The sequence below is a fragment of the Rutidosis leptorrhynchoides genome, chromosome 4, assembly GCF_046630445.1.
Source record: "Rutidosis leptorrhynchoides isolate AG116_Rl617_1_P2 chromosome 4, CSIRO_AGI_Rlap_v1, whole genome shotgun sequence".
NCBI classification, from domain to species: domain Eukaryota; kingdom Viridiplantae; phylum Streptophyta; class Magnoliopsida; order Asterales; family Asteraceae; genus Rutidosis; species Rutidosis leptorrhynchoides.
Genome location: NC_092336.1, coordinates 442,591,480 through 442,615,481, shown reverse-complemented (window position 1 = coordinate 442,615,481; position 24,002 = coordinate 442,591,480). Strand labels below are relative to the sequence as shown.

Genomic DNA, 24,002 nt, shown 5'->3' with positions numbered 1-24,002 from the left:
TACTTAGAATAATAATAATATAAGTTCAACATCTTAGATTAATTTATGGGTATAACTGTGAATTTATGAGACAAAAGTGTAGATGGATCAAAAACTGATGTGTAAGGATCACATTCCTTTTTAAAAGGTAAGACAAATATTACAGTATAAAACAACAAGAATTTGGTAAAACACAATGACGCATACCCAAGCATGAATGCAAAAGTCACGAGAATAGTAAAACAAAATAAAACAAACATGAACTAAGAATTTGGCAACGACTAAAACCAACAGCTATACTCGAAAGGATGAAGAGTAAGCATCCTGAAACATAACCGTGATTAAGCCAAGTGTGATTGCGGATTCGATAGCCATTCATGCCACTTGATAGTTCTTTTCCTTTATTCTCTTGGAAATCCACTCGATACTTGTCACTTGAATCTTGTTAAGAGCCGTAAGACCATTCCAAACCTTATTCTCGGTAACCTTACAGTTTCGATTCTTCAAAATTAAATATCCACATGACCATTCCACCGCTTGCCAAATCTTTGATCCAATTGCCGAAGTAGCTCGATTAGGATTGTCGATAAAAGTTTCATTCACGTTGTAGTTTGTAAAAGTGCCGAGACCCCACCACTTATATACACGAGACCAAATATCCATGGCCAAATTATAACGTGAAGTTGTGATGTGGTCCAGCGGTTGGTGACCTGTCTCCTTTACGGGAGGTCAAGAGTTCGACCCCCGTTGACTACATATTAACCCACAATGTCATCCAATGTATAAATTTAACACTCAATATGTTCATTACAACCTTTTTTTTTTTTTTTTTTTTTTGCAAAAAGTGCAGTAAAAACAGCTTAGTCGTTTGAAGTGAAAAAAACGATTACAACAAAACCACCCCCTTTGCAAAACCCTCCGATCTGGAAAAACCTCCGATTCCATCAATAATGGAATCCCACGGCGGCGATACCGACGGCGTTCCGGTACCGGTAGCAATCGCTGCGTGTACCGCCATGACATTCTTCTATGTGGCCATACTATACTCTCCGACAGTCGTCCTCCGTCTTCCACCGCCATCATCTTACAAAAGCTTCATGATCCGACGGTTCATTTGCGCTGCTATATCCACCGTCGTTTCACTTATTGTTTGCGCTTTTATTCTCCCCGTAAGTTTACATACATTAATGAAATTGTGTTATTCATAATACCTCATGTTGAATTTTATGTAGTTTAGATTTTAGCTTATTTACAACTGCTTATGACCTAATTATAAGAGTTTACATGTTTAATTATATTTGAAAACCTGCTAATTTCATTTTTAATGGCTTATTAGCTTACTAATAAGTAACACTAGCTTCTCAGCTTCTATGCAAATAAGAGCTTATTTGAATGCGATTATGTTATCGATACATGTTTAATTTAATTTGAAACAATAAACTTGCAAAAATTTGAATGCGATTATGTTATCTATATACTTGTTTAATTAAATTTGAAACAATAGACTTTCAAAAATTTGAATGCGATTATGCTTTCAATTCTGTAGGGGAATCTTGTTTTACTAGTTGGCGTGTTACCGATTGTCTTATTATTCTTATAGATAAAGAGTTGGGAGGTTTCTTACTTGCTTAGCGCATATGGTATTCGTCTACACCACACAGTAAGTAACCATTACATTCTTAAATGGTGCATCAAATATAGATAACGTTTTATTCATGCAGTTATGTAATGGAAATGAATTGCTAAGTTTCGTGCTAAAAATGGGAAATTTTGTTACGAAAACAGTGGGAAGGTGTGGTTCTACCTCTTTTTCTGACATCATCAATGTATGCCGGATCATTTGTCCTTAAAATTGTCTCACTTTGGAGCACGTGGGCTGAGGATAGTGATGACCAGATCAATTTATCATTTGATGGCTTAAAACGTATTCTTCAAAAGTTCGTTAATTGGATGCTATCCCTGGTTGATAATATTTCAGCTTGGAGAATTTATATCGTGGTCAGTACATTAAATCAGTTACTTGAACGTTCTATTCACTTGCCAGAACGAGTCTTTTAAGCCACTAAATTATACATTAAATTATAAATTATTGGCACGAAACACTTTCAATGTCATACCCTCTTTATTACTCTGTATATTTTTTATGATTATGTTTTTCATAACAATCACTATTCACTCAGTTAGATTCTTTTATCCATGCAATTGCCTCAGTTCTTGAACCAACAATTATTGAATAAGGATTTCACCTTTCAGATGATAGATTAATAACTTATATTTATTCTTATTACTAATTTAAAGATGTAAGATTGTATGTTCGCTGAAGTTGAAACGTTGAGATGTCTCCAAATCTTATCCTAAACCTATGTTAAATGAAAAGGTTGAATAAAATTACATTTAGGATTCGAGATGTGCGTGGAATTATTTGAAGTTATTTTTATTTTCTGAAGGTATTCAAAATATCAAATCAATGTAATTAAAGTTTATAAACGGTTTACTTGACAGGCTCCACTTACAGAAGAGTTGGTTTTCAGGGCATGTATGATACCTTTGCTTTTATGTGGAGGATTTAAACCGTATACAGTAATACTTCTCTCTCCCGTTTTCTTCAGTTTAGGTGAGTGACATTAGTTTCTTTACGTAAAATTGTTTTTTTTTTCTCTTTTTGATATATTTCATTTTTTTTTCTTTCTAAAACTCTTTTTACAACCATATTTTTTCCAGCTCACCTGAATCATTTATTAGAGTTTTACATGCAACAAGATTCCGGTTTTTTGAGAGCTGCCATGGTTGTAGGTATGTGATGCTTTGAAAACTTCCTTACAATTTTGTATACATGGCAAACGGTTGGGTTAGTTTGGGTAATGGTTCAAAACGGTTTTGGGTTGAAATGGGTCATGGGTCAAACGGGTAAAAATTTTAAACGGGTCCAAACGAGTCAGGTTGGGTCGGTTTGTGTAACAGGCCGAAACAGGTAATGGGTCAAATGGGTCATATACTTTTACATTTGATTTTTTACTAGTTATTAATATTTTCATTATATATATAAGAAAATATTAATATTAATATACATAATAATTGATATAATTATTAATGCTTTCATAAATAATTGATGGATAAAATTTGTTATGCTCGACCCATTTGACCCATTCACAAGACTCATTAGACCTGTCTCTATTTGTTAGACTTTAGGTTTTGATACCCATTTGAACTGCTCTTTTATATTTTGTATAACACCCAATAGGTTGGAGAAAAACTCAGTGGACCTTTTTTTAAGTTTTGGTTTACATTGCCAGGCTTAATTTTTTTCATGACCCAATTGACTTGAAACTTGACCCATTTGACCCGAATTTGATATTATGGGTCTCAATTGCCAGGTATACAATTTTGTAGTACACTACATGCAAATAATCGATCGGGTGGACGTGCTGTTAACTTATGGTGTTTATCCTTTCTGTTTTATTATGAGTAAATTTTTTATAGTTCCATTAGTAATATAAATCTTGAATAAAATAATTAAGGAGGTTTTGAGCATTCTATACTTATGTGCTGACTTTCCATCTGTTGGTCTGTTCAGCCAGTTTCTATTTTAGCTACTTCTTCAATTTACTTGCTTGACCCATCAGAGATAATATATAACCCAAATTGACCCATGTTCTGGTCAAAATTTCCACTTATGTCTTTTTCATATATTTATATATATTTACAAAAATTTTCTATACCATTTCTCAGGTTTTCAGCTTGGCTACACTGTGATCTTTGGGTCATATGCATCATTTCTCTTTGTCCGAACCGGTTGGTGATAATTACAAAGCTCTTTTATAAATTGTTTTATCTGTATTATATAAATTCAGATCTTCATGAATAACCTCATTTTTTATTCGTTGCTTAAATATCTTACATATTCTTTTTCTTTGGTTTACCAATGAATATGCACAGTACCTGTTAGCAATCTATATCATCTGTTTTGTCAAATGCAGGACATATAGCTGCACCACTTGTGTCACACGTGTTTTGCAATTACATGGGACTTCCCGTATTCTTCTCGCACAAGACAGGTACATAACACAATGATCACGTTATAATATTGCCAACTGTTCATCGTTGGAAATTGTATATTTTAAACTCCCGTTTCGTTTACAATTTCAGGGATGGTGAGTGTGGCGTTTGTGGCAGGGGTGGTGAGTTTTGTATATCTTTTATTTCCACTCACTTCACCTGATCTGTACAACAATACAACCGATGACTGCAAATGCTGGCATAGATATTGTGGTTGGACTAATTGATCTCAGGTGGCTAGAAATTTGTAAGTTTCATTTTTAATCTGATTTAGGATTAGGATACCGATATGGTCTGAAACTCTTAGTTTGGTAATATCATTCTTGGTTCCGGTATCATGTTGATTATGTATTGTCACTACATGTATCGGTATTTTATGTATAGCAAGTTTTTGTAATCTTGTAAAACACACATACAAGCAACCATTTCAACTAATCTAGGATTGTATACACAGTGTTTGTCTTCCTGTTTATATAATACCTAGGAAGGACTAGCACTAGTGATATCCGCTTTTCGACATATTGGTACTCGTACGACTATGAACATAGGAGATAATATTCGAAGTTGTTAAGTTAGTAACAGTCAGTACCTTGAACAAATGATCTATTCTCCCTTCGTTGATGCCATCAGGCAACAATTGCGTTATCGTATACTTGCTTGAGACTATTTGTTGGTATTGTTCTAATTATGTTTCTTCCTCAGCTAGTGGCTCTTGCATATAACCTTCACTCTTTGACGATAACAAAAAGCTTAGTTTATCTGAAAGCTGCAACTGCGACACATGCTGACCTGATAACCGGGCTAGGGCTGGCTGCTCATGGCTTCAATAGGAGGTAAAATCGTTTTAACACCATGATCACTAACCCATTCAAATTAACCGCAACACTTAGAACATACCCAAGTCCCCAAATCACATTGTTCTAAATGTAAAAATATCCCCATGCCACTAACAAGCATAGCTGCATAATGAAAACCTGTTGACGCTCCGGGTTCTCAAATTGATCTGCACCCATTGCGGGTCAAGGCCCTGCCATGTGGGTGGGTATGCGTATATGAAAACGGATCTTCATGAATATCCTCACTGCATGTTGGTGGGTGGGTTTACGTATATATAGAGCAAGCTTAAACTAGAACACTTCAAAATACGAATAGCACAAACTTCCCATTTTCATTCATACAGTTCATGTGATTACAAACGGATGTGAATGTTTACAAATGTATTTAAGTCGAAAGAACCATTTTTTTTTTAAGGCAAACTTTCACACACACCACTACACGAATTAACCACGAATTATATACAAATTCTCCTAAGCAGGACTCGAACCTCAACTTTTTGGTTTGAAGGGCCACCTCGATACCGTTGCGCCAATGGCCCTTTGCTAAGTCAAAAGAACCATAGATGCACAATTCCCTACTTTGTATATGAATGTAGTGATATCGTGACCATTCATAATGCCTAAGAGGGACTAGAACCATTGAGGTCTTCCTCTGCGTAATTTTGGCACTTATACAACCGTGAACATAGAAGAAAGTATCCGAAGTTGATCAACCCAATTACACTAAGAACCCAAAACACGTTATCTATCCTCCCTTCATTGATACCGTTAGGCAACCACCTCGTTGTTCTACGAAGGAAATCAGCCACTGCAGTGCCTAAAAAGTACGCAATCCCAATAAACGTGCCCACCATTGCAGCTGCCAGGCTTTTAAGCGACTTTGGAAACTCTTGGTAGTAAAATGACACTTGAGCCGGATAATGAAATGCTTCTGCAATACCCACAACTACTAGTTGTGGGACCATCCAAAATGCTGACATCGGCACAACTAAATTTCCAACAAGGTTGTGTGATCGAGCTATAGAAAGTCTTTTTGACTCGGTCAATGCTGCAATCGCCAAGCTTAAAATGGTAAGAACGTGACCAACCCCTGTTCGTCGTAGAGGTGTGAGTGAAATGCCGGTAAGTTTTTGAAACATGGGAAGAATGAAACGGTCGATTGAGGCTAGTGAAATGGAAGAGGCGATCAAAATTATTGTTGTGATGCTCCCTGCGGGAATTTAGATGTGTGAACCGAGATGACGGTCCATGGCTAGAGCTTGTAGGACTACAAAGCTTATCAAGATGGTTATAGGGGTGCTTAAGAGTATACCAGTTGACCAAAGTGGGAAGATTTTGATCAGTGTTTTGAGATCTTCTACTTGTTGTATTGTGCATAGGTCCCACGGTTTCTTGATTAAGCCGTTCGAGGTAATATCTACATCGGTCACTAGAGCTGCATGGTTCAAGAACCTGTGCCATACTGTTAATTTAGCCACCTATTTATTTTACTTAGCCACCTATTCATTTTAGTGCTTTATTTATATTTTTTTGGCTAAAAAACGAATACTCATATAAAAACGAGGACGTGAGAATACAAAAGAACATTGAGTTGTAGCTCAACTAGTAGTGGTCTGCCTCTCTTAGCGAGAGGTCAGGAGTTCGACTTCGCTGGGCTGCAACATTGTACTCATTGTTATCTCTGACCTGAAGTATCCACCCAAGTATCCACCTAGGTCGCCTTTCGCTTAGTACGGGGGCAGCAGGGAGGGGGTTTTACCGGCCATGCCCTCGGATTGTCCGGGTTTCCTCCAGCGCAGTAGTTGGGGGCGGGTTATGCTATTACGGGAGATGAACGCGAGTGGTTTAGTCCCCTGGGTGATCCAAACCGATGTCCAAAAAAAAAAAAACAGAGAATACAAAAGGACTAGGGGAAAACGGGAAGGCTCTGCTTTATAGGATATCCTAGTATTGATTCATTTATTAAAGCATTTTCGACTAATTGTATGCTAAAAAAAATCTCAAAAATAGTAATGTTCTGGTACTTACCTGAGGCTATTTGTGGGAGTCGTTCTAATTATCTTTGTTTCTTGAGCTCTTGGATTTTGCATATAGTCTTCACTTTTTGATGACAGAGGAACTTTCCTTTTTCGGAAAGCTGCCACTGCAACACAAGCCAGCCGGGTAAGTGGGCTAGGCCCGACTCCTTGTGGCTTCAAAATCCGGTAATATTTCTTACCCAACACAAAGATCCCTAACCCGATTATGTGAGCCGCTACACATAGACCATAACCAAGACCCCAACTCACTTTGTCTTCCACATAAATGATCCCCACACCACTAACAAGCGTCCCTACAAACATGGTAAAGAAGTGCCAATTAATGAAAACCTGTTGGTGGTTTGGGTTGTCAAATTGATCTGCTCCCATTGCGGCTAGCGTGTACCGTGTACCCGAAAGACCCAAGATTGAAAGAGCCAGGCTAGTGTACAAGGTCGCGAGTTGACCATGTGTTGGGCCCACACAAAGATTTGATCCCTTTACACATGGTGCAGGCTTTAATGAATCAACTGTGGCCGTTAGGGTTAGTAGTATTAGGCCTGCAGAACATAGAATAGAGGAAACCAAAATGACTGTGAACGGCCCAAGATAGGAGTCGGCCAATATTGCTCCAAGAACAGGAAAAAAGGAACTGCAACCCGTTACAATATTTGCAATTTGAGCTGCATCAATGCTTTTAACGTTATACTCGTTTACTAGATAAACGATTATATTATTCATCCATCCTCCTGCAGCTATTGTCAACCCCGCCATTGTTGCTACATTAAAACAGAAATTAATGGTTTTCAGTTGTATTAAACGGTAGAATTCGCGAAATAGAATATTTAAAACTTACATATGAGGAAAGGGAAGGTGATCCATCCACCATTGGAGGGGGGACCATTCATGGCTACAATATATAGTTGTTCAGCTTCTAGTCCTTATACTGATGCTCGAGTAATGTGAATTGTTAATTTGTTATGTGTTACAAATGTGGTAAATATAACGATAAGGATGACGTATATAAAAAGTTTTGGGCATATGATTCAAAGTTAATCTGGGTCAATAAGTGCTTAATTAGTGGGAGCATATAGTGATGATGGCTTGTGAAGAAAATGGGCAAGAGTTAAGAATACAGAAGTGCAAATTTAAAACAGTTTAACAAAAGTACCTTTTTCTTTAGGAATAATATACTTGATCAGTGATCAGTGGTTGTTAATGTCGAATTTGAAATAAATAAATATAAAGGGCAAGTGATACTTAAATAAATCAAGAATTCATTCTATGAGCATCTATATATATATATATATATATATATATATATATATATATATATATATATATATATATATATATATATATATATATATATATATATATATGTGTGTGTGTGTGTGTGTGTAGGATCAATGGGGAAGTAACCAATCGGGGGGAAGCGGGGGAAGCAAATTTTTTTTTTTTCTCGTTTTTTTTGGAATTTTTTTTTTCCGGCATCAAGATCACACGAAAATATAAACATTTAGAAGAGACGCTTCGTGATGAATGTTATTATTTAGGCGGGAAAACGATCGACAAAAATAACATTCAAGATAATATTGTTCGTGAAGAATATGAACGTTTTTTTTCCATGTTTTGTGAAGTAAAATTTAGCCCGATTTAGAGTTTAGGGTTTAGGGTTTGGTGTTTTGGGTTTATGGAATAAACCCAAAACACCAAACCCTAAACTCTAAACCGTTCGTGTTAAAAAGTCAATCTAAATCCTAAATCTAAACCCTAAACACTAAATTTCTAAACCCTAATATCTAAACCCTATAAACCCTAATATCTAAACCCTAATATCTAAACACCAATAGCTAAAACCTCTACATACGCTCGAAAAACACGATAATTGTTATATATTGCTTCTTCGAGCGTTTTCCTGCCAAAATAAAAACATTTATCACAAAGTGTCTCTACTAAATGTTCATATTTTCATCCCATCTATAATGTTCGTGAACAAAGTTTTTTCAAAAAACGAAAAAAAAAAGTTTTTACTTCCCCCCGATTGGTTACTTCCCTCTCGATCCTACCAATATATATATATATATATATATATATATATATATATATATATATATATATATATATATATATATATATATATATATATATATATATATATATATATATATATACATACGAGTAAATGTATTCAAGAGCAATACTTATACACGTCATATATCATACAATATTCGACTTCGATTTCTGACCTGAATTCAATTATTTTTATAGATAGATATTTAAGATCACATCCATACCGCTATGGAAAAAAAATTCTTTAGTACCCTAATTGATTACTCGTGTTTATTAGACTTGCTAGTACAAAAATTTGTTAATTTTTAACATTGATGGTCTTTCAAAAACTTTTAACTACTAAGGAAAAAAAAAAAAAAAAATTTGGTGTTCGTGTTTATCAAATTTTCAGGTTGGTTACACTCTGATCTTTGATTTATTTCAGCTTACCCGAAAGGGGAAGTATTTTTACTAAGATATGTTATTCAGATATGTTATCCCTTGACCGACCCTTTTCCCTAGCCAACTCAAGATGTGCCAGTAGTGATTTTTGAACCCGAAATCTCATTTGTGGAAATCAGGACTTAACCGTTGGGTCATTTTTGGATAGTTACACTGATCTTTGGGTCACTTATTATTTATGTTATGTTTATGTTTATTACAGTTATAGATTTTGATCGCTGCAACCTTATATAATTCTTTATGAACAACCTAACTGCAAAGCTTAAATAAGAACATTTTAAACAACGAATAGCACAAACATATCATTTTCATACATACAATTCATGTGAATACAAAGGGATGCAAATGTTTACAAACATATGTAAGTCGATCAAAAGAACCACAGATGTACAATTCCCCTGCCTCTTTAGGTATGAAAGCAGTGATTTCGTAACTATTCATAACGCGCCTAAGAGGGACTAGAACGATCAAGATCTTCCTTTGCGACGTTTTGGCACTTATACAACAACGAACATAAGAGAAAGTATCCAAAGTTGATCAACCCGAAAACACTAAGAACCCAATACACATTATCTATTCTCCCTTCGTTGATACCATTAGGTAACCATCCAGTTATTCTACGAAGGAAATCAACCACTGCAGTGCCTAAAAGAAACGCAATCCCAACAAACGTTCCCACCATTGCAACCGCCATGCTTTTAAGTGACTTTGGAAACTCTTGGTAGTACAATGACACTTGAGCAGGGAAATGAAACGCTTCCGCCGCACCCACAAGTGCTAGTTGCGGAACCAACCAAAACACAGACATTGGCACAATTGAATTGCCATCAAGGTTGTGTGATCGCGCCATAGCAAGTCTTTTCGACTCAACCAATGCTGCAATAGCCATGGTTGAAATGGTTAGAGCATGACCTACTCCTGTTATTTGCAGAGGCGTGAGTGAGATGCTGGTAAGTTTTCGAAAAGCGGGAAGTAGCAAATGCTCGAGTAGGGCTAGAGAAATGGAAGAGGAGAGCAAAATTATGGTTGTCATGCTCCCGGCTGGGATTTCGATATGATGATTGAGATGACGATTCATGGTTAGTGCTTGGAGGACGACTAGTCCCATCATGATGGTTATGGGCGTGTTCAATAGTATACCGGTTGACCAAAGTGGTGAGATTTTGATAAGAGTCTTGAGATCTTCTACTTGTTGTATTGTGCATAGGTTCCACGGTTTTTTGATGAAGCCGTCCGAGGTAGTATCTCCATCGGTCACTAGAGCTGCATGATTCAAGAACCTGTTTTATTGGCAATCCAAGTATTAGTGCATTTGATAAAATTAAATGATCAAGTACCAAATTGTTCATAATTTGAAAATGATTTAAAAGTTCTTAACGAAGTTAGTTATGAGAATATCATATTTGATAATCATTAATGAACAATGTGAATGATGTATAATTACATTATTAACTTTTTGTATGAAAAAAATAATATAGTTGTTAAATAAGTATTCTTGATATAATTTAAAGAGGATACTACGAAATATTAGGTGTCTAACGATTAAGAGAGTATATAATTTTGAAGCACTGAATGTTGAACCATTCAGCACCATATGTCATTCAGTGATCATATACAATCACGCTAAATGCTGAAATGATTCAACGTTCAGCTGAACCATTCAATTAAGATGTAATCAAACACACCCAATGTGTTCATTTTGGTTCTCCTACTTACTTGAGGCTATTTGTGGGAGTCGTTCTAATTATCTCTGTTTCTTGAGCTCCTTGATCTTGCATATAATCTTCACTTTTTGATGACAGAAAAACTTTCCTTTTCCGGAAAGCTGCCACTGCAACACAAGCCAGCCGGGTAAATGGGCTAGACCGGGTCTTCAATAGCCGGTAATACCGCTTACCCAACACAAAGATACCTAACCCGATGATGTTAGACGCTACACATAGACCATAACCAACACCCCAACTCACATTGTCTTCAACATAAACGATCCCAACTCCACTAACAAGCATCCCTACAAACATGGTAAAGATGTGCCAGTTAATGAATACCTCTTGGTGCTTTGGGTTGTCAAATTGGTCTGCTCCCATTGCGGCTAGCGTAAACCTTGTACCCGAAAGACCCAATAATGAAAGAGCCAGGCTAGTATACAAGATCGCGAGTTGACCATGTGTTGGTCCCACACAAAGATTTGATCCATTTTCGCATGGTAGAGGCTTTAACGAATCAACTGTCGCAGTTAGTGTTAGTAGTATTAGGCCTACAGAAGACAGCATAGACGACATAAAAATGACAGTGAACGGTCCAATAAATGAGTCGGCCAATATGGCTGCACCAATGGAGATAAAGGAACCGTAACCGACGACAATATTTGCAATCTGAGCTGCATCAATGCTTTTAACGTTAAACTCGTTAACTAGATAAACGATCATATTATTAAACCATCCTCCGACTGCTAGTGTCAACCCCGCCATTGTTGCTAAAACAATAAAACAGTTTCCAGTTATATTGGACGACCCATAACTAATAAGTAATAAGTAATTAAACATTGCTAGAATTCGCGAAATAAAAGTTACCTATGAGGAAAGGAAAGGTGATCCATCCACCTTTGGAGGGGGCATTAAGTGTCTGTTGTTCAGCATTCATGGCTACAAAGAATATAATTAGGTTTTCAGCTTCTATTCCTTCTACTGATACTTATGAAATGTGAATTGTTATGTGTAACAAATGTTTTAAATATAACAAGGTGAGGATGGCATAATATTCTTGGGCATATGTTCCATATTTATATGGGTCAATAAGTGCTTGATTAGTTGGAGCATATAGTGAATTAGTGAGAATATTAATTATAATGGGCTGAGTTCAGAATACACTAACTGGAACTTTAAAACAGTTTAAAAATAGTAGCTCTTACTGTACATTTTTGTAATAGTACTTGATCAGTGGTTGTTTATGTTAATATTAATATTAATATCTGATTTAAAATAATAATAAATATAAAGGGAAAGTCTTACATTAACAAATTATGAATCATTTTATGAACATCTATATTTGTGTACAATGTCTTCAAGAGCAATACAGATCACACCTAATACAATAATCGCACTACAACTAAGTGGATAATTGTTGATGCATTTTTAATTATTTTTCATTTAATAATTTCTCCAGCTTTGAAGGGTTACTAAATGTTATTTTTTTAATCATGCTTTGAAGGGTTACTAATAATAATTTTTTGATGCTTCTTGTGGAAAAACAGTGTCAAAATTTAGTGGATTTAAACACTTATTAGTGTAAAAGATACTACTTTTGATCCGCTCTCACTCCCTTCCCACAAACTGACAAAGTTCATTTATATTATATGTTAGAAAAGTTAGTTAGTCAGGTTAGTTGAACTTAAATACAAAGGTGAATAATGTAGTCACCATATACTTGAAATTAGTTCTTAAGAACTTGTTGATTTTACCTTTGCGGTTAGATAGTTCTTTGATCAAATCAAGTCGATCCTTCCAAAAGCTCATCATTTGATATCATACCAGTGTAATGTAGAGCACAAATTGGAATACTTGCGACCATGATATAGTTCTTTGTCACATTCTTCTAACAGCTTGTGATATGTATCACCTATAACTTCTTGATCATAATCTTTGTCAGGTTCACGGTTGACTCCATTTCTTGTGCATCATTAAAAGGCAAGAAGTTACACCTAGGAACTTACACCTAATGCATTGTGAACCAAACATCTTATGCCATCTTGACCAAAAGACTTTTTCGAATAACATTAGAATGTGATAGTGATAAAAGGTACCACACGTTTCCCATGAAGCGTCCATATTATATTGTGTACCCATTGAAAATTCAGAACGTAGTATGTGAGCATGAACGGTGTCAACGCAAAACGATTTAGAATTACAACATTTATGACAAGGACATACAATTGATCCTCTAAAATTTAATACGAGCAAATTAAATCAGTAAAATTCATAATTCCATCTTTGAAATTGTTACTTTTTATTTGATCACGAACCCAACTTTTGTCCATAATTTCACCTTGATTACCTTTGATTACATGAAAATGTTCTAACAAGTTTGTAACATAAACGCAAGAAAATAAGCACAAGAAATCTGTACGTATAAGATAGTTAGATGCCAGTGTTGAAAACTATTATCAGTGTATATATCATAAGCCGTGTACACATCTCATATATATTTTGTTTAAGATATAATGTATAGTTGTCAAAAATCATGATGTGTATCCATTCCATAATTGTTGGGATGTTAGTTAGGCAGAAGATATTAGAAGATATGGTTTGTACCTATGATAACGCCCAATTTTTACGTACTTTTGGATGCTTTATCGGTTCTCGTTTATATGGTTTTGTTTGTTTCTTGAAGATTTCTGAGTTCTTATGAGATTAAAAGAGAGATATATGGTCAATTAAGTGTTGATGGTATTTGGTTGAAAAGATGTGGTTTCGGAGCTAAAATTTAAAAAGATGAGGGTTGAAGAAGGTTTAGATTTTCTTTCGTGTGTCTCCACAGTTTTGGCCATAACTTGGGCATGCGGACTCGGAATTAGGTGATTCAAAGAGCCCACACGTTCGTACTTTAAAAAGCTACGACTTCCATTTGTATTGTTTCTGTAAAAGTTGAAATGATGCTAAAAGCTGAACATCATGTGAGCGTTTTTGTAAATCAGTGGATTCTAATAATTGTTGGATCATTGGGCTAAAAGGAACAACAAGTTGGCTGATCATTATTTATCATTGGTGGGCTTGGCCGAAGATTGGATCATATTCATGCCTCATATACCGAGCAATTCAATATATACTTTTAAAATTATCACCAATCTATCTATCTATCTATCTATTCTATATATAGTATCTAACTAGATCCGGATCAGCCCGAGCGTTGCGGCGAGGTCTTTCGGATTGCATATTCATACTTAATGTAGCGTTATGTATTTACATAAGCGAAAACGGCCCATCTGTTAAGCCCTGTTTTACATGTCGGTGTGTTTAATGTTTTTTTAAAAGATGTCCGTTTCGCGTATAGTTAGTTGCGTTGTGTTCGTAAATTATTCCGAGTTGAACGGTGGTGCTGAAAAAATTTAACGCTCGGAGAGCAGGAAGATACGGGCCGGTAAACGTTTTGGTGAAGTTTGGTTAACATTTTTTAATAGAAATATGATTTGACGGTTTATACCCCTAGAAAATTGTAGTTTGAACGATAGTTGAGGGAGGGAGTTTGTAAATATGGTTTGAGATGTCGTTTTCACCTTGTGCAAACGACCAATGTCAAATAGTATATGTATAATAAATAAGGATTATTAAAGCTTAAAAAAAATTCAAAAATAAAGAAAAAAAATTCTAAGTCCCTTATGATGATGTCATTAAAATGGAGTAATTAATTGTATTTAATAAAAATTTCTAAGACATCCATGATGAAGTCATTAAAGTAAGTATTTTATATTTAATAAAAATTAAAAATGTTAAACAAATGTACAATATGAGAAGCAGTATAAACAAATTTAAGGTAAAATATCTCCATGATCATATGTACAATATTTAGAGCATAATGTACAACCATTATGATAAAATACCCCATGACTATATATAAAATATTTGAAGCATTCTGTACAACCTTATGATAAACACTCCCATGACCATATGTATAATCTTAAAAACAAATTGTACAATTTTTTACAAAACACCCCATGATGTAGCAATTTTGAAACATATTGTACAACCTTCATATAATAATTGTATTTTAATTTTTTTTTTTTAAATTTCAAGAGGCATTTGTTATTACAAATAATTATTATTAACAATAAAAATATAAATATTTAATTTTAAGCAAACTTTATTATTATTATTATTATTATTATTATTATTATTATTATTATTATTATTATTATTATTATTATTATTATTATTATTATTATTATTATTATTATTATTATTATTTATAATTATTATTATTATTCAAATGGTGATTCTTTTTACGGGATTAACTACGCTACATATGTATGCTAAGTACATGTCTCAATAAAAAGTTGTAATGTAACATTTTATGACAATGAAAATAGTAATTGTGATGAAAATTGGAAGATAGTGGTGGAGAATGAAGATAGTTCATTTATTCTGTCCAAGTTAGGTACATCAATATGTTTGTCGTTTATCTTTGATTATTTCGAATACATATGTTCCGGGCAAAATATTTGTGACAAGCTTTCGTTTGTAATTATTTGCTATATGCATTTTATAAACTTCAATGATTTGGTTATTTTTTTCTCAATGGTTTGGTAACTATTCTCATAAATGGAAAGGGTTGATTTATAATGGTGTCAAATAACCTCTAAAAGATTGTGGTTTAATTGACTGATATTTTTTGAATTTTTAAATATTGGTTGGTTCTCTTGAATTGAGCATAGATAATGTGAACAAAACACCGCATTATAAGACTTGAATGACGTAGAAAACGTGAGTAAAATGTTATTTATGTCATTCAAGTTTCATAGTATTGTGAATTATATTAGTTATGTAGAACCCTACAATGACCAAAATGAGTAATTTATATGTTTAAAATTGGTACTTTTGAACTAAGCAACATCGCTTCATATTATGTTCAATGATAAGTAAACTAACATTATGGTTTTGTTTAGTTGTTCAAATGTCAATAAATTGTATTCTTAGTGAAAGGTTATTTTGACCTATTTAATGTGCAAATATTTGATATAGTTTGTCAGTAGCTTTGTAAGGTAACTTTGCACAAAGTCACATAAAGCGTTTACAATTTTGGAAAAATTACTAATTGAAGTTATATGACTATAATTTGGTCACCTATGAACGTAATAGTTGCATTATTTAAACCATTAATCAAATATTAAATTGATAACTATCAACATTACCTTCCTTATGGTCCAACAAAAATAACTTACCAGAATTCAAATGTTAATTTATACAATTAGCTTCATCCATGACGTCCTTCCTCTCCATGACAGACTGCCATATCAGCACCACATCAGCATTTTCCCTCAATTTCCTTCATATTTCCTCCTCATCACATACCACTAACATTCATGGCATACTCTCTCCCTGATATCATCTAAAAAGACGTTGTAAGTAACTAAAGGGGGGGGGGGGGGTTGAATAGTTACTTAATATGTTTTTAATAAAATTTCGATGATCAACAAGATTTGAACAATCCTTGATCAACTTAATCAACTCAAACTCAAAAGGTGTAGTGTTTATGTTTGAAGTAATGCGGAATATAAAGTAAAGAACATAAACACAAGGATTTATAGTGGTTCGGATGGATGTTAACTAATCCACCTTAATCTACTCTCAAATTTAATAATCGGGAGTTTTGCTTCACTAAGCCTCTTTCTCCAAACCCCGTGGAGATTCGATTTACAAGCCTTGTACTCCTTTGTAGACAACAAACCTAATTCTTCTATCCCGTCGAAAGATTACCTCTAACTTATATCAACTTATCTTCACTTTGGACAAGTATTAACCCCAATGGGATTAATTAACTACCTAGATCCCTTTAAGGAAGAAGATAACTAAGTTAGCATATGCTTCTAGTTATAAAGTACAAGACTCACTCTTTAGTGATAATAATCCTAAGACAATTCTAAGGATATTATAACACTAAGTAAACTCGCAAGATAATAATTTTGATAGTAAGTTTACACCAATTCTATATGTATAAGATCATAGAATATTTTCTTGCTTGATCACCATATAAATATGACTTAGGTCTCTGTGATCTCTGATGAATTAGAGTTGAAGCATTCAAGAGGGTTGAATCTTCAAAGCTCTCAAAGTATTTCTATTTATATGGAGGGTGAAAATAAACTAGCCGTTGCTGCGGCTCAGAACACGGCCAACCATGGGTCGACCGCACGCGGTACAGTCCAAAACATGTATCCGTTGTATAGCCGTTTGAATCAGTTTTGAACTCAAATCTTTGGACTCTTTACTTCATATAATACCTGCAAAAGATACCCAACATCCTATACAAGTACTATATGCATTAAGTGTTCATTTATCTTGGATGTATTGCCTTGATAGTGACTTGTCAAGTTCAGAGTGGTAAGTCTAATACACAAGTCATGATAGTCATTTGAGACAATCTCAGTTTTGTCATAATCTTTTGTTTGCAATTAACACACATGCTAAAGTCCTATTGATTGGTCAACATGTCATTGATGACAATAACCCACTCAATCACAAGGCAAATTGATATTCATCTTTAAGCTTGTTTATTGATTAATTAAGTGTGTTCATAATGTCTTAACAAGTGAAACAAGTCATATCAATTAAGCATGTTGTAAGACATTAAGTCCATTCTTTAACTTGTTTCTAGACTTAAGCAAATTTCATATGTGTGTTAATAATTCTTTATCCTTTTAAGACCATAAGATTATGACTCTTCAATTATTATCCAAGTTGCATAAGTATAATGAAGTAGTCCAAATATAAGTTGATGGTTTTCTAACTTGTAGTACAAAGCAAGACAAAGTTCATAAATATATATATTAAGTAACTTCTAGCAAGTTGGCATTTAGCACATAGTCAAATAATACTTATATATTAATAACAAGTAGTCAAGTAATACTTATGTAATGACTAGTAATAGATCACTAATTAATATAGGATTAAACATATAGTGACGACATAGCATTGTACCAAGGCTTTGTAGGTTTACTTGTAATGTGGCATTTGCAAGATTAATGTATAAGTATACATTAATGTCCAACACATGTACAAGGAAGAAGCAACTTTTGGTTAGGACTTGATGACCATCCTAAGTATGCCTAGATACATTTTAGGAAAACATGTTTTCCTGTAACACTTATGTGTTGTTCTTAATCAAGGTTAAATCGTTATTAAGGTATCATTAGGAGTGATTAACCAAGATTAGCGTTCTAGTGACCAAAACTCTTTTGGGTATGAAGGGGCAACTGTTCTAAGTATGTTTAAACAAGTTTCATAAATTATAGATGCCCCAAAGTGGTCAAACCTTATTTGATCAAACGTTTGGAAAGAACCATATGCGGTCGACCCACGGTTGACCGTGGGGTCGACCGTGCACACCTAGTTTCATAAATCAGGATGCAGGGCTTCCACGGTCTGACCTGCGATTCACCGTAGACCAAACCGTGTGGCTTAAGCTTTATTTGGTTTTGGTCTTTTGCTAGAGTAAGTGTGGATTAGTGAACTTCTATATTTATTAATACAAGTTTTGGTCTTATCGAATCTGAGCACTGTTCATCCGAATCTCATTCTTTCACTTGTATCTTCGATATTCATCATGATATGACCTATAACTGTAGTGACCCGGAAATTTTCGATCAAATTTAAACTCAATCTTTATATTATTCCGACACGATAAGCAAAGTTTGTTAAGTTGAATCTCAAAAAGTTTAAACTGTATTCGTACATTCATTTAATCTCGACCAGATTCCAACGATTCACGAACAACTAATTGTAAATAGATACATGTATAATTATATATATATATATATATATATATATATATATATATATATATATATATATATATATATATATATATAATTTGAAATATTAATTGAAATAATATATGAGTTAATTGTTGGAAATAAATATGTAAAATAATATGTGATATAATGAAAACTATTATTACAAATGTATATATATATATATATATATATATATATATATATATATATATATATATATATATATATATATATGAAATGTCCCGTTCTTATTGATTAAAACCGTTCCATATTAATTGATTTCGTTGCGAGGTTTTGACCTCTATATGAGACGTTTTTCAAAGACTGCATTCATTTTAAAACAAACCATAACCTTTATTTCATCAATAAAGGTTTAAAAAGCTTTACGTAGATTATCAAATAATGATAATCTAAAATATCCTGTTTACACACGACCATTACATAATGGTTTACAATACAAATATGTTACAACAAAATAAGTTTCTTGAATGCAGTTTTTACACAATATCATACAAGCATGGACTCCAAATCTCGTCCTTATTTAAGTATGCAACAGCAGAAGCTCTTAATAATCACCTGAGAATAAACATGCTTAAAACGTCAACAAAAATGTTGGTGAGTTATAGGTTTAACCTATATATATCAAATCATAATAATAGACCACAAGATTTCATATTTCAATACACATCCCATACATAGAGATAAAAGTCATTCATATGGTGAACACCTGGTAACCGACATTAAAAAGATGCATATATAAGAATATCCCCATCATTCCGGGACACCCTTCGGATATGATATAAATTTCGAAGTACTAAAGCATCCGATACTTTGGATGGGGTTTGTTAGGCCCAATAGATCTATCTTTAGGATTCGCGTCAATTAGGGTGTCTGTTCCCTAATTCTTAGATTACCAGACTTAATAAAAAGGGGCATATTCGATTTCGATAATTCAACCATAGAATGTAGTTTCACGTACTTGTGTCTATTTTGTAAATCATTTATAAAACCTGCATGTATTCTCATCCCAAAAATATTAGATTTTAAAAGTGGGACTATAACTCACTTTCACAGATTTTTACTTCGTTGGGAAGTAAGACTTGGCCACTGGTTGATTCACGAACCTATAACAATATATACATATATATCAAAGTATGTTCAAAATATATTTACAACACATTTAATATATTTTGATGTTTTAAGTTTATTAAGTCAGCTGTCCTCGTTAGTAACCTACAACTAGTTGTCCACAGTTAGATGTACAGAAATAAATCGATAAATATTATCTTGAATCAATCCACGACCCAGTGTATACGTATCTCAGTTTTGATCACAACTCAAACTATATATATTTTGGAATCAACCTCAAACTATATATATTTTGGAATCAACCTCAAACTATATATATTTTGTTCCGAAATATATATAGATGTGTCGACATGATAGGTCGAAACATTGTATACGTGTCTATGGTATCTCAAGATTACATAATATACAATACAAGTTGATTAAGTTATGGTTGGAATAGATTTGTTACCAATTTTCACGTAGCTAAAATGAGAAAAATTATCCAATCTTGTTTTACCCATAACTTCTTCATTTTAAATCCGTTTTGAGTGAATCAAATTGCTATGGTTTTATATTGAACTCTATTTTATGAATCTAAACATAAAAAGTATAGGTTTATAGTCAGAAAAATAAGTTACAAGTCATTTTTGTAAAGGTAGTCATTTCAGTCGAAAGAACGACGTCTAGATGACCATTTTAGAAAACATACTTCCACTTTGAGTTTAACCATAATTTTTGGATATAGTTTCATGTTCATAATAGAAATCATTTTATCAGAATAACAACTTTTAAATCAAAGTTTATCATAGTTTTTAATTAACTAACCCAAAACAGCCCGCGGTGTTACTACGACGGCGTAAATCCGGTTTTACGGTGTTTTTCGTGTTTCCAGGTTTTAAATCATTAAGTTAGCATATCATATAGATATAGAACATGTGTTTAGTTGATTTTAAAATTCAAGTTAGAAGGATTAACTTTTGTTTGCGAACAAGTTTAGAATTAACTAAACTATGTTCTAGTGATTACAAGTTTAAACCTTCGAATAAGACAGCTTTATATGTATGAATTGAATGATGTTATGAACATCATTACTACCTTAAGTTCCTTGGATAAACCTACTGGAAAAGAGAAAAATGGATCTAGTTTCAACGGATCCTTGGATGGCTCGAAGTTCTTGAAGCAGAATCATGACACGAAAACAAGTTCAAGTAAGATCATCACTTGAAATAAGATTGTTATAGTTATAGAAATTGAACCAAAGTTTGAATATGATTATTACGTTGTATTAGAATGATAACCTAATGTAAGAAACAAAGATTTCTTGAGGTTGGATGATCACCTTACAAGATTGGAAGTGAGCTAGCAACCTTGAAAGTATTCTTGATTTTATGTAACTAGAACTTGTAGAATTTATGAAGAACACTTAGAACTTGAAGATAGAACTTGAGAGAGATCAATTAAATGAATAAAATTGAAGAATGAAAGTGTTTGTAGGTGTTTTTGGTCGTTGGTGTATGGATTAGATATAAAGAATATGTAATTTTATTTTCATGTAAATAAGTCATGAATGATTACTCATATTTTTGTAATTTTATGAGATATTTCATGCTAGTTGCCAAATGATGGTTCCCACATGTGTTAGGTGACTCACATGGGCTGCTAAGAGCTGATCATTGGAGTGTATATACCAATAGTACATACATCTAAAAGTTGTGTATTGTACGAGTACGAATACGAGTGCATACGAGTAGAATTGTTGATGAAATTGAACGAGGATGTAATTGTAAGCATTTTTGTTAAGTAGAAGTATTTTGATAAGTGTATTGAAGTCTTTCGAAAGTGTATAAATACATATTAAAACACTACATGTATATACATTTTAACTGAGTCGTTAAGTCATCGTTAGTCGTTACATGTAAGTGTTGTTTTGAAACCTTTAGGTTAACGATCTTGTTAAATGTTGTTAACCCAATGTTTATAATATCAAATGAGATTTTAAATTATTATATTATCATGATATTATCATGTATGAATATCTCTTAATATGATATATATACATTAAATGTCTTTAAAACGATAATCGTTACATATATGTCTCGTTTAAAAATCATTAAGTTAGTAGTCTTGTTTTTACATATGTAGTTCATTGTTAATATACTTAATGATATGTTTACTTATAATAGTATCATGTTAACTATATATATCCATATATATGTCATCATATAGTTTTTACAAGTTTTAACGTTCGTGAATCACCGGTCAACTTGGGTGGTCAATTGTCTATATGAAACATATTTCAATTAATCAAGTCTTAACAAGTTTGATTGCTTAACATGTTGGAAACATTTAATCATGTAAATATCAATCTCAATTAATATATATAAACATTGAAAAGTTCGGGTCACTACAGTACCTACCCGTTAAATAAATTTCGTCCCGAAATTTTAAGCTGTTGAAGGTGTTGACGAATCTTCTGGAAATAGATGCGGGTATTTCTTCTTCATCTGATCTTCACGCTCCCAGGTGAACTCGGGTCCTTTACGAGCATTCCATCGAACCTTAACAATTGGTATCTTGTTTTGCTTAAGTCTTTTAACCTCACGATCCATTATTTCGACGGGTTCTTCGATGAATTGAAGTTTTTTGTTGATTTGGATTTCATCTAATAGAATAGTGAGATCTTCTTTAGCAAAACATTTCTTCAAATTCGAGACGTGGAAAGTGTTATGTACAGCCGCGAGTTGTTGAGGTAACTCAAGTCGGTAAGCTACTAGTCCGACACGATCAATAATCTTGAATGGTCCAATATACCTTGGATTTAATTTCCCTCGTTTACCAAATCGAACAACGCCTTTCCAAGGTGCAACTTTAAGCATGACCATCTCTCCAATTTCAAATTCTATATCTTTTCTTTTAATGTCAGCGTAGCTCTTTTGTCGACTTTGGGCGGTTTTCAACCGTTGTTGAATTTGGATGATCTTCTCGGTAGTTTCTTGTATAATCTCCGGACCCGTAATCTGTCTATCCCCCACTTCACTCCAACAAATCGGAGACCTGCACTTTCTACCATAAAGTGCTTCAAACGGCGCCATCTCAATGCTTGAATGGTAGCTGTTGTTATAGGAAAATTCTGCTAACGGTAGATGTCGATCCCAACTGTTTCCGAAATCAATAACACATGCTCGTAGCATGTCTTCAAGCGTTTGTATCGTCCTTTCGCTCTGCCCATCAGTTTGTGGATGATAGGCAGTACTCATGTCTAGACGAGTTCCTAATGCTTGCTGTAATGTCTGCCAGAATCTTGAAATAAATGTGCCATCCCTATCAGAGATAATAGAGATTGGTATTCCATGTCTGGAGATGAATTCCTTCAAATACAGTCGTGCTAACTTCTCCATCTTGTCATCTTCTCTTATTGGCAGGAAGTGTGCTGATTTGGTGAGACGATCAACTATTACCCAAATAGTATCAAAACCACTTGCAGTCCTTGGCAATTTAGTGATGAAATCCATGGTAATGTTTTCCCATTTCCATTTCGGGATTTCGGATTGTTGAAGTAGACCTGATGGTTTCTGATGCTCAGCTTTGACCTTAGAACACGTCAAACATTCTCCTACGTATTTAGCAACATCGGCTTTCATACCCGGCCACCAAAAATGTTTCTTGAGATCCTTGTACATCTTCCCCGTTCCAGGATGTATTGAGTATCTGGTTTTATGAGCTTCTCTAAGTACCATTTCTCTCATATCTCCAAATTTTGGTACCCAAATCCTTTCAGCCCTATACCAGGTTCCGTCTTCCCGAATATTAAGATGCTTCTCCGATCCTTTTGGTATTTCATCCTTTAAATTTCCCTCTTTTAAAACTCCTTGTTGCGCCTCCTTTATTTGAGTAGTAAGGTTATTATGAATCATTATATTCATAGATTTTACTCGAATGGGTTCTCTGTCCTTCCTGCTCAAGGCATCGGCTACCACATTTGCCTTCCCCGGGTGGTAACGAATCTCAAAGTCGTAATCATTCAAT

At 33.9% G+C, this 24,002-nt stretch overlaps 2 protein-coding genes and 1 pseudogene across 2 annotated transcripts in view; 1 reads left to right on the top strand and 2 right to left on the bottom strand.

The window, feature by feature from the left end:
- Nucleotides 1-895: 895 nt before the first annotated feature.
- On the top strand, nucleotides 896-4,469 carry LOC139844354 (CAAX prenyl protease 2). The gene is made up of 8 exons (XM_071834574.1): nucleotides 896-1,148; nucleotides 1,580-1,639; nucleotides 1,765-1,977; nucleotides 2,482-2,593; nucleotides 2,701-2,772; nucleotides 3,709-3,771; nucleotides 3,957-4,034; nucleotides 4,126-4,469. The coding sequence occupies exons 1-8, from the start codon at nucleotides 930-932 to the stop codon at nucleotides 4,260-4,262; spliced, it is 954 nt and encodes a 317-aa protein (XP_071690675.1). The 5' UTR covers nucleotides 896-929; the 3' UTR covers nucleotides 4,263-4,469.
- A 980-nt stretch (nucleotides 4,470-5,449) lies between these two features.
- On the bottom strand, nucleotides 5,450-7,797 carry LOC139842130 (protein NRT1/ PTR FAMILY 2.7-like; annotated as a pseudogene).
- A 2,006-nt stretch (nucleotides 7,798-9,803) lies between these two features.
- LOC139842129 (protein NRT1/ PTR FAMILY 2.7-like) overlaps nucleotides 9,804-24,002 on the bottom strand; it is a 32,215-nt gene continuing 18,016 nt past the window's right edge. The window contains exons 7-9 of the mRNA XM_071832305.1: nucleotides 11,977-12,096; nucleotides 11,120-11,879; nucleotides 9,804-10,683 (exon numbers count right to left, since the gene is read on the bottom strand). Of these exons, the coding sequence (XP_071688406.1) occupies nucleotides 9,852-10,683; nucleotides 11,120-11,879; nucleotides 11,977-12,096 (1,712 nt within the window). The 3' untranslated portion in view covers nucleotides 9,804-9,851. The remainder of the gene's footprint in view (nucleotides 10,684-11,119; nucleotides 11,880-11,976; nucleotides 12,097-24,002) is intronic.

What these genes read in the sequence shown, in the direction of transcription:
- LOC139844354 (XM_071834574.1), top strand. Translation starts at nt 930, where the DNA reads ATGGAATCCCACGGCGGCGATACCGACGGCGTTCCGGTACCGGTAGCA. An exon ending in TCCCGTTTTCTTCAGTTTAG is followed by an intron (nt 2,594 to 2,700) that starts GTGAGTGACATT and finishes TATTTTTTCCAG; the next exon opens with CTCACCTGAATCATTTATTA. An exon ending in ATTTCTCTTTGTCCGAACCG is followed by an intron (nt 3,772 to 3,956) that starts GTTGGTGATAAT and finishes TGTCAAATGCAG; the next exon opens with GACATATAGCTGCACCACTT.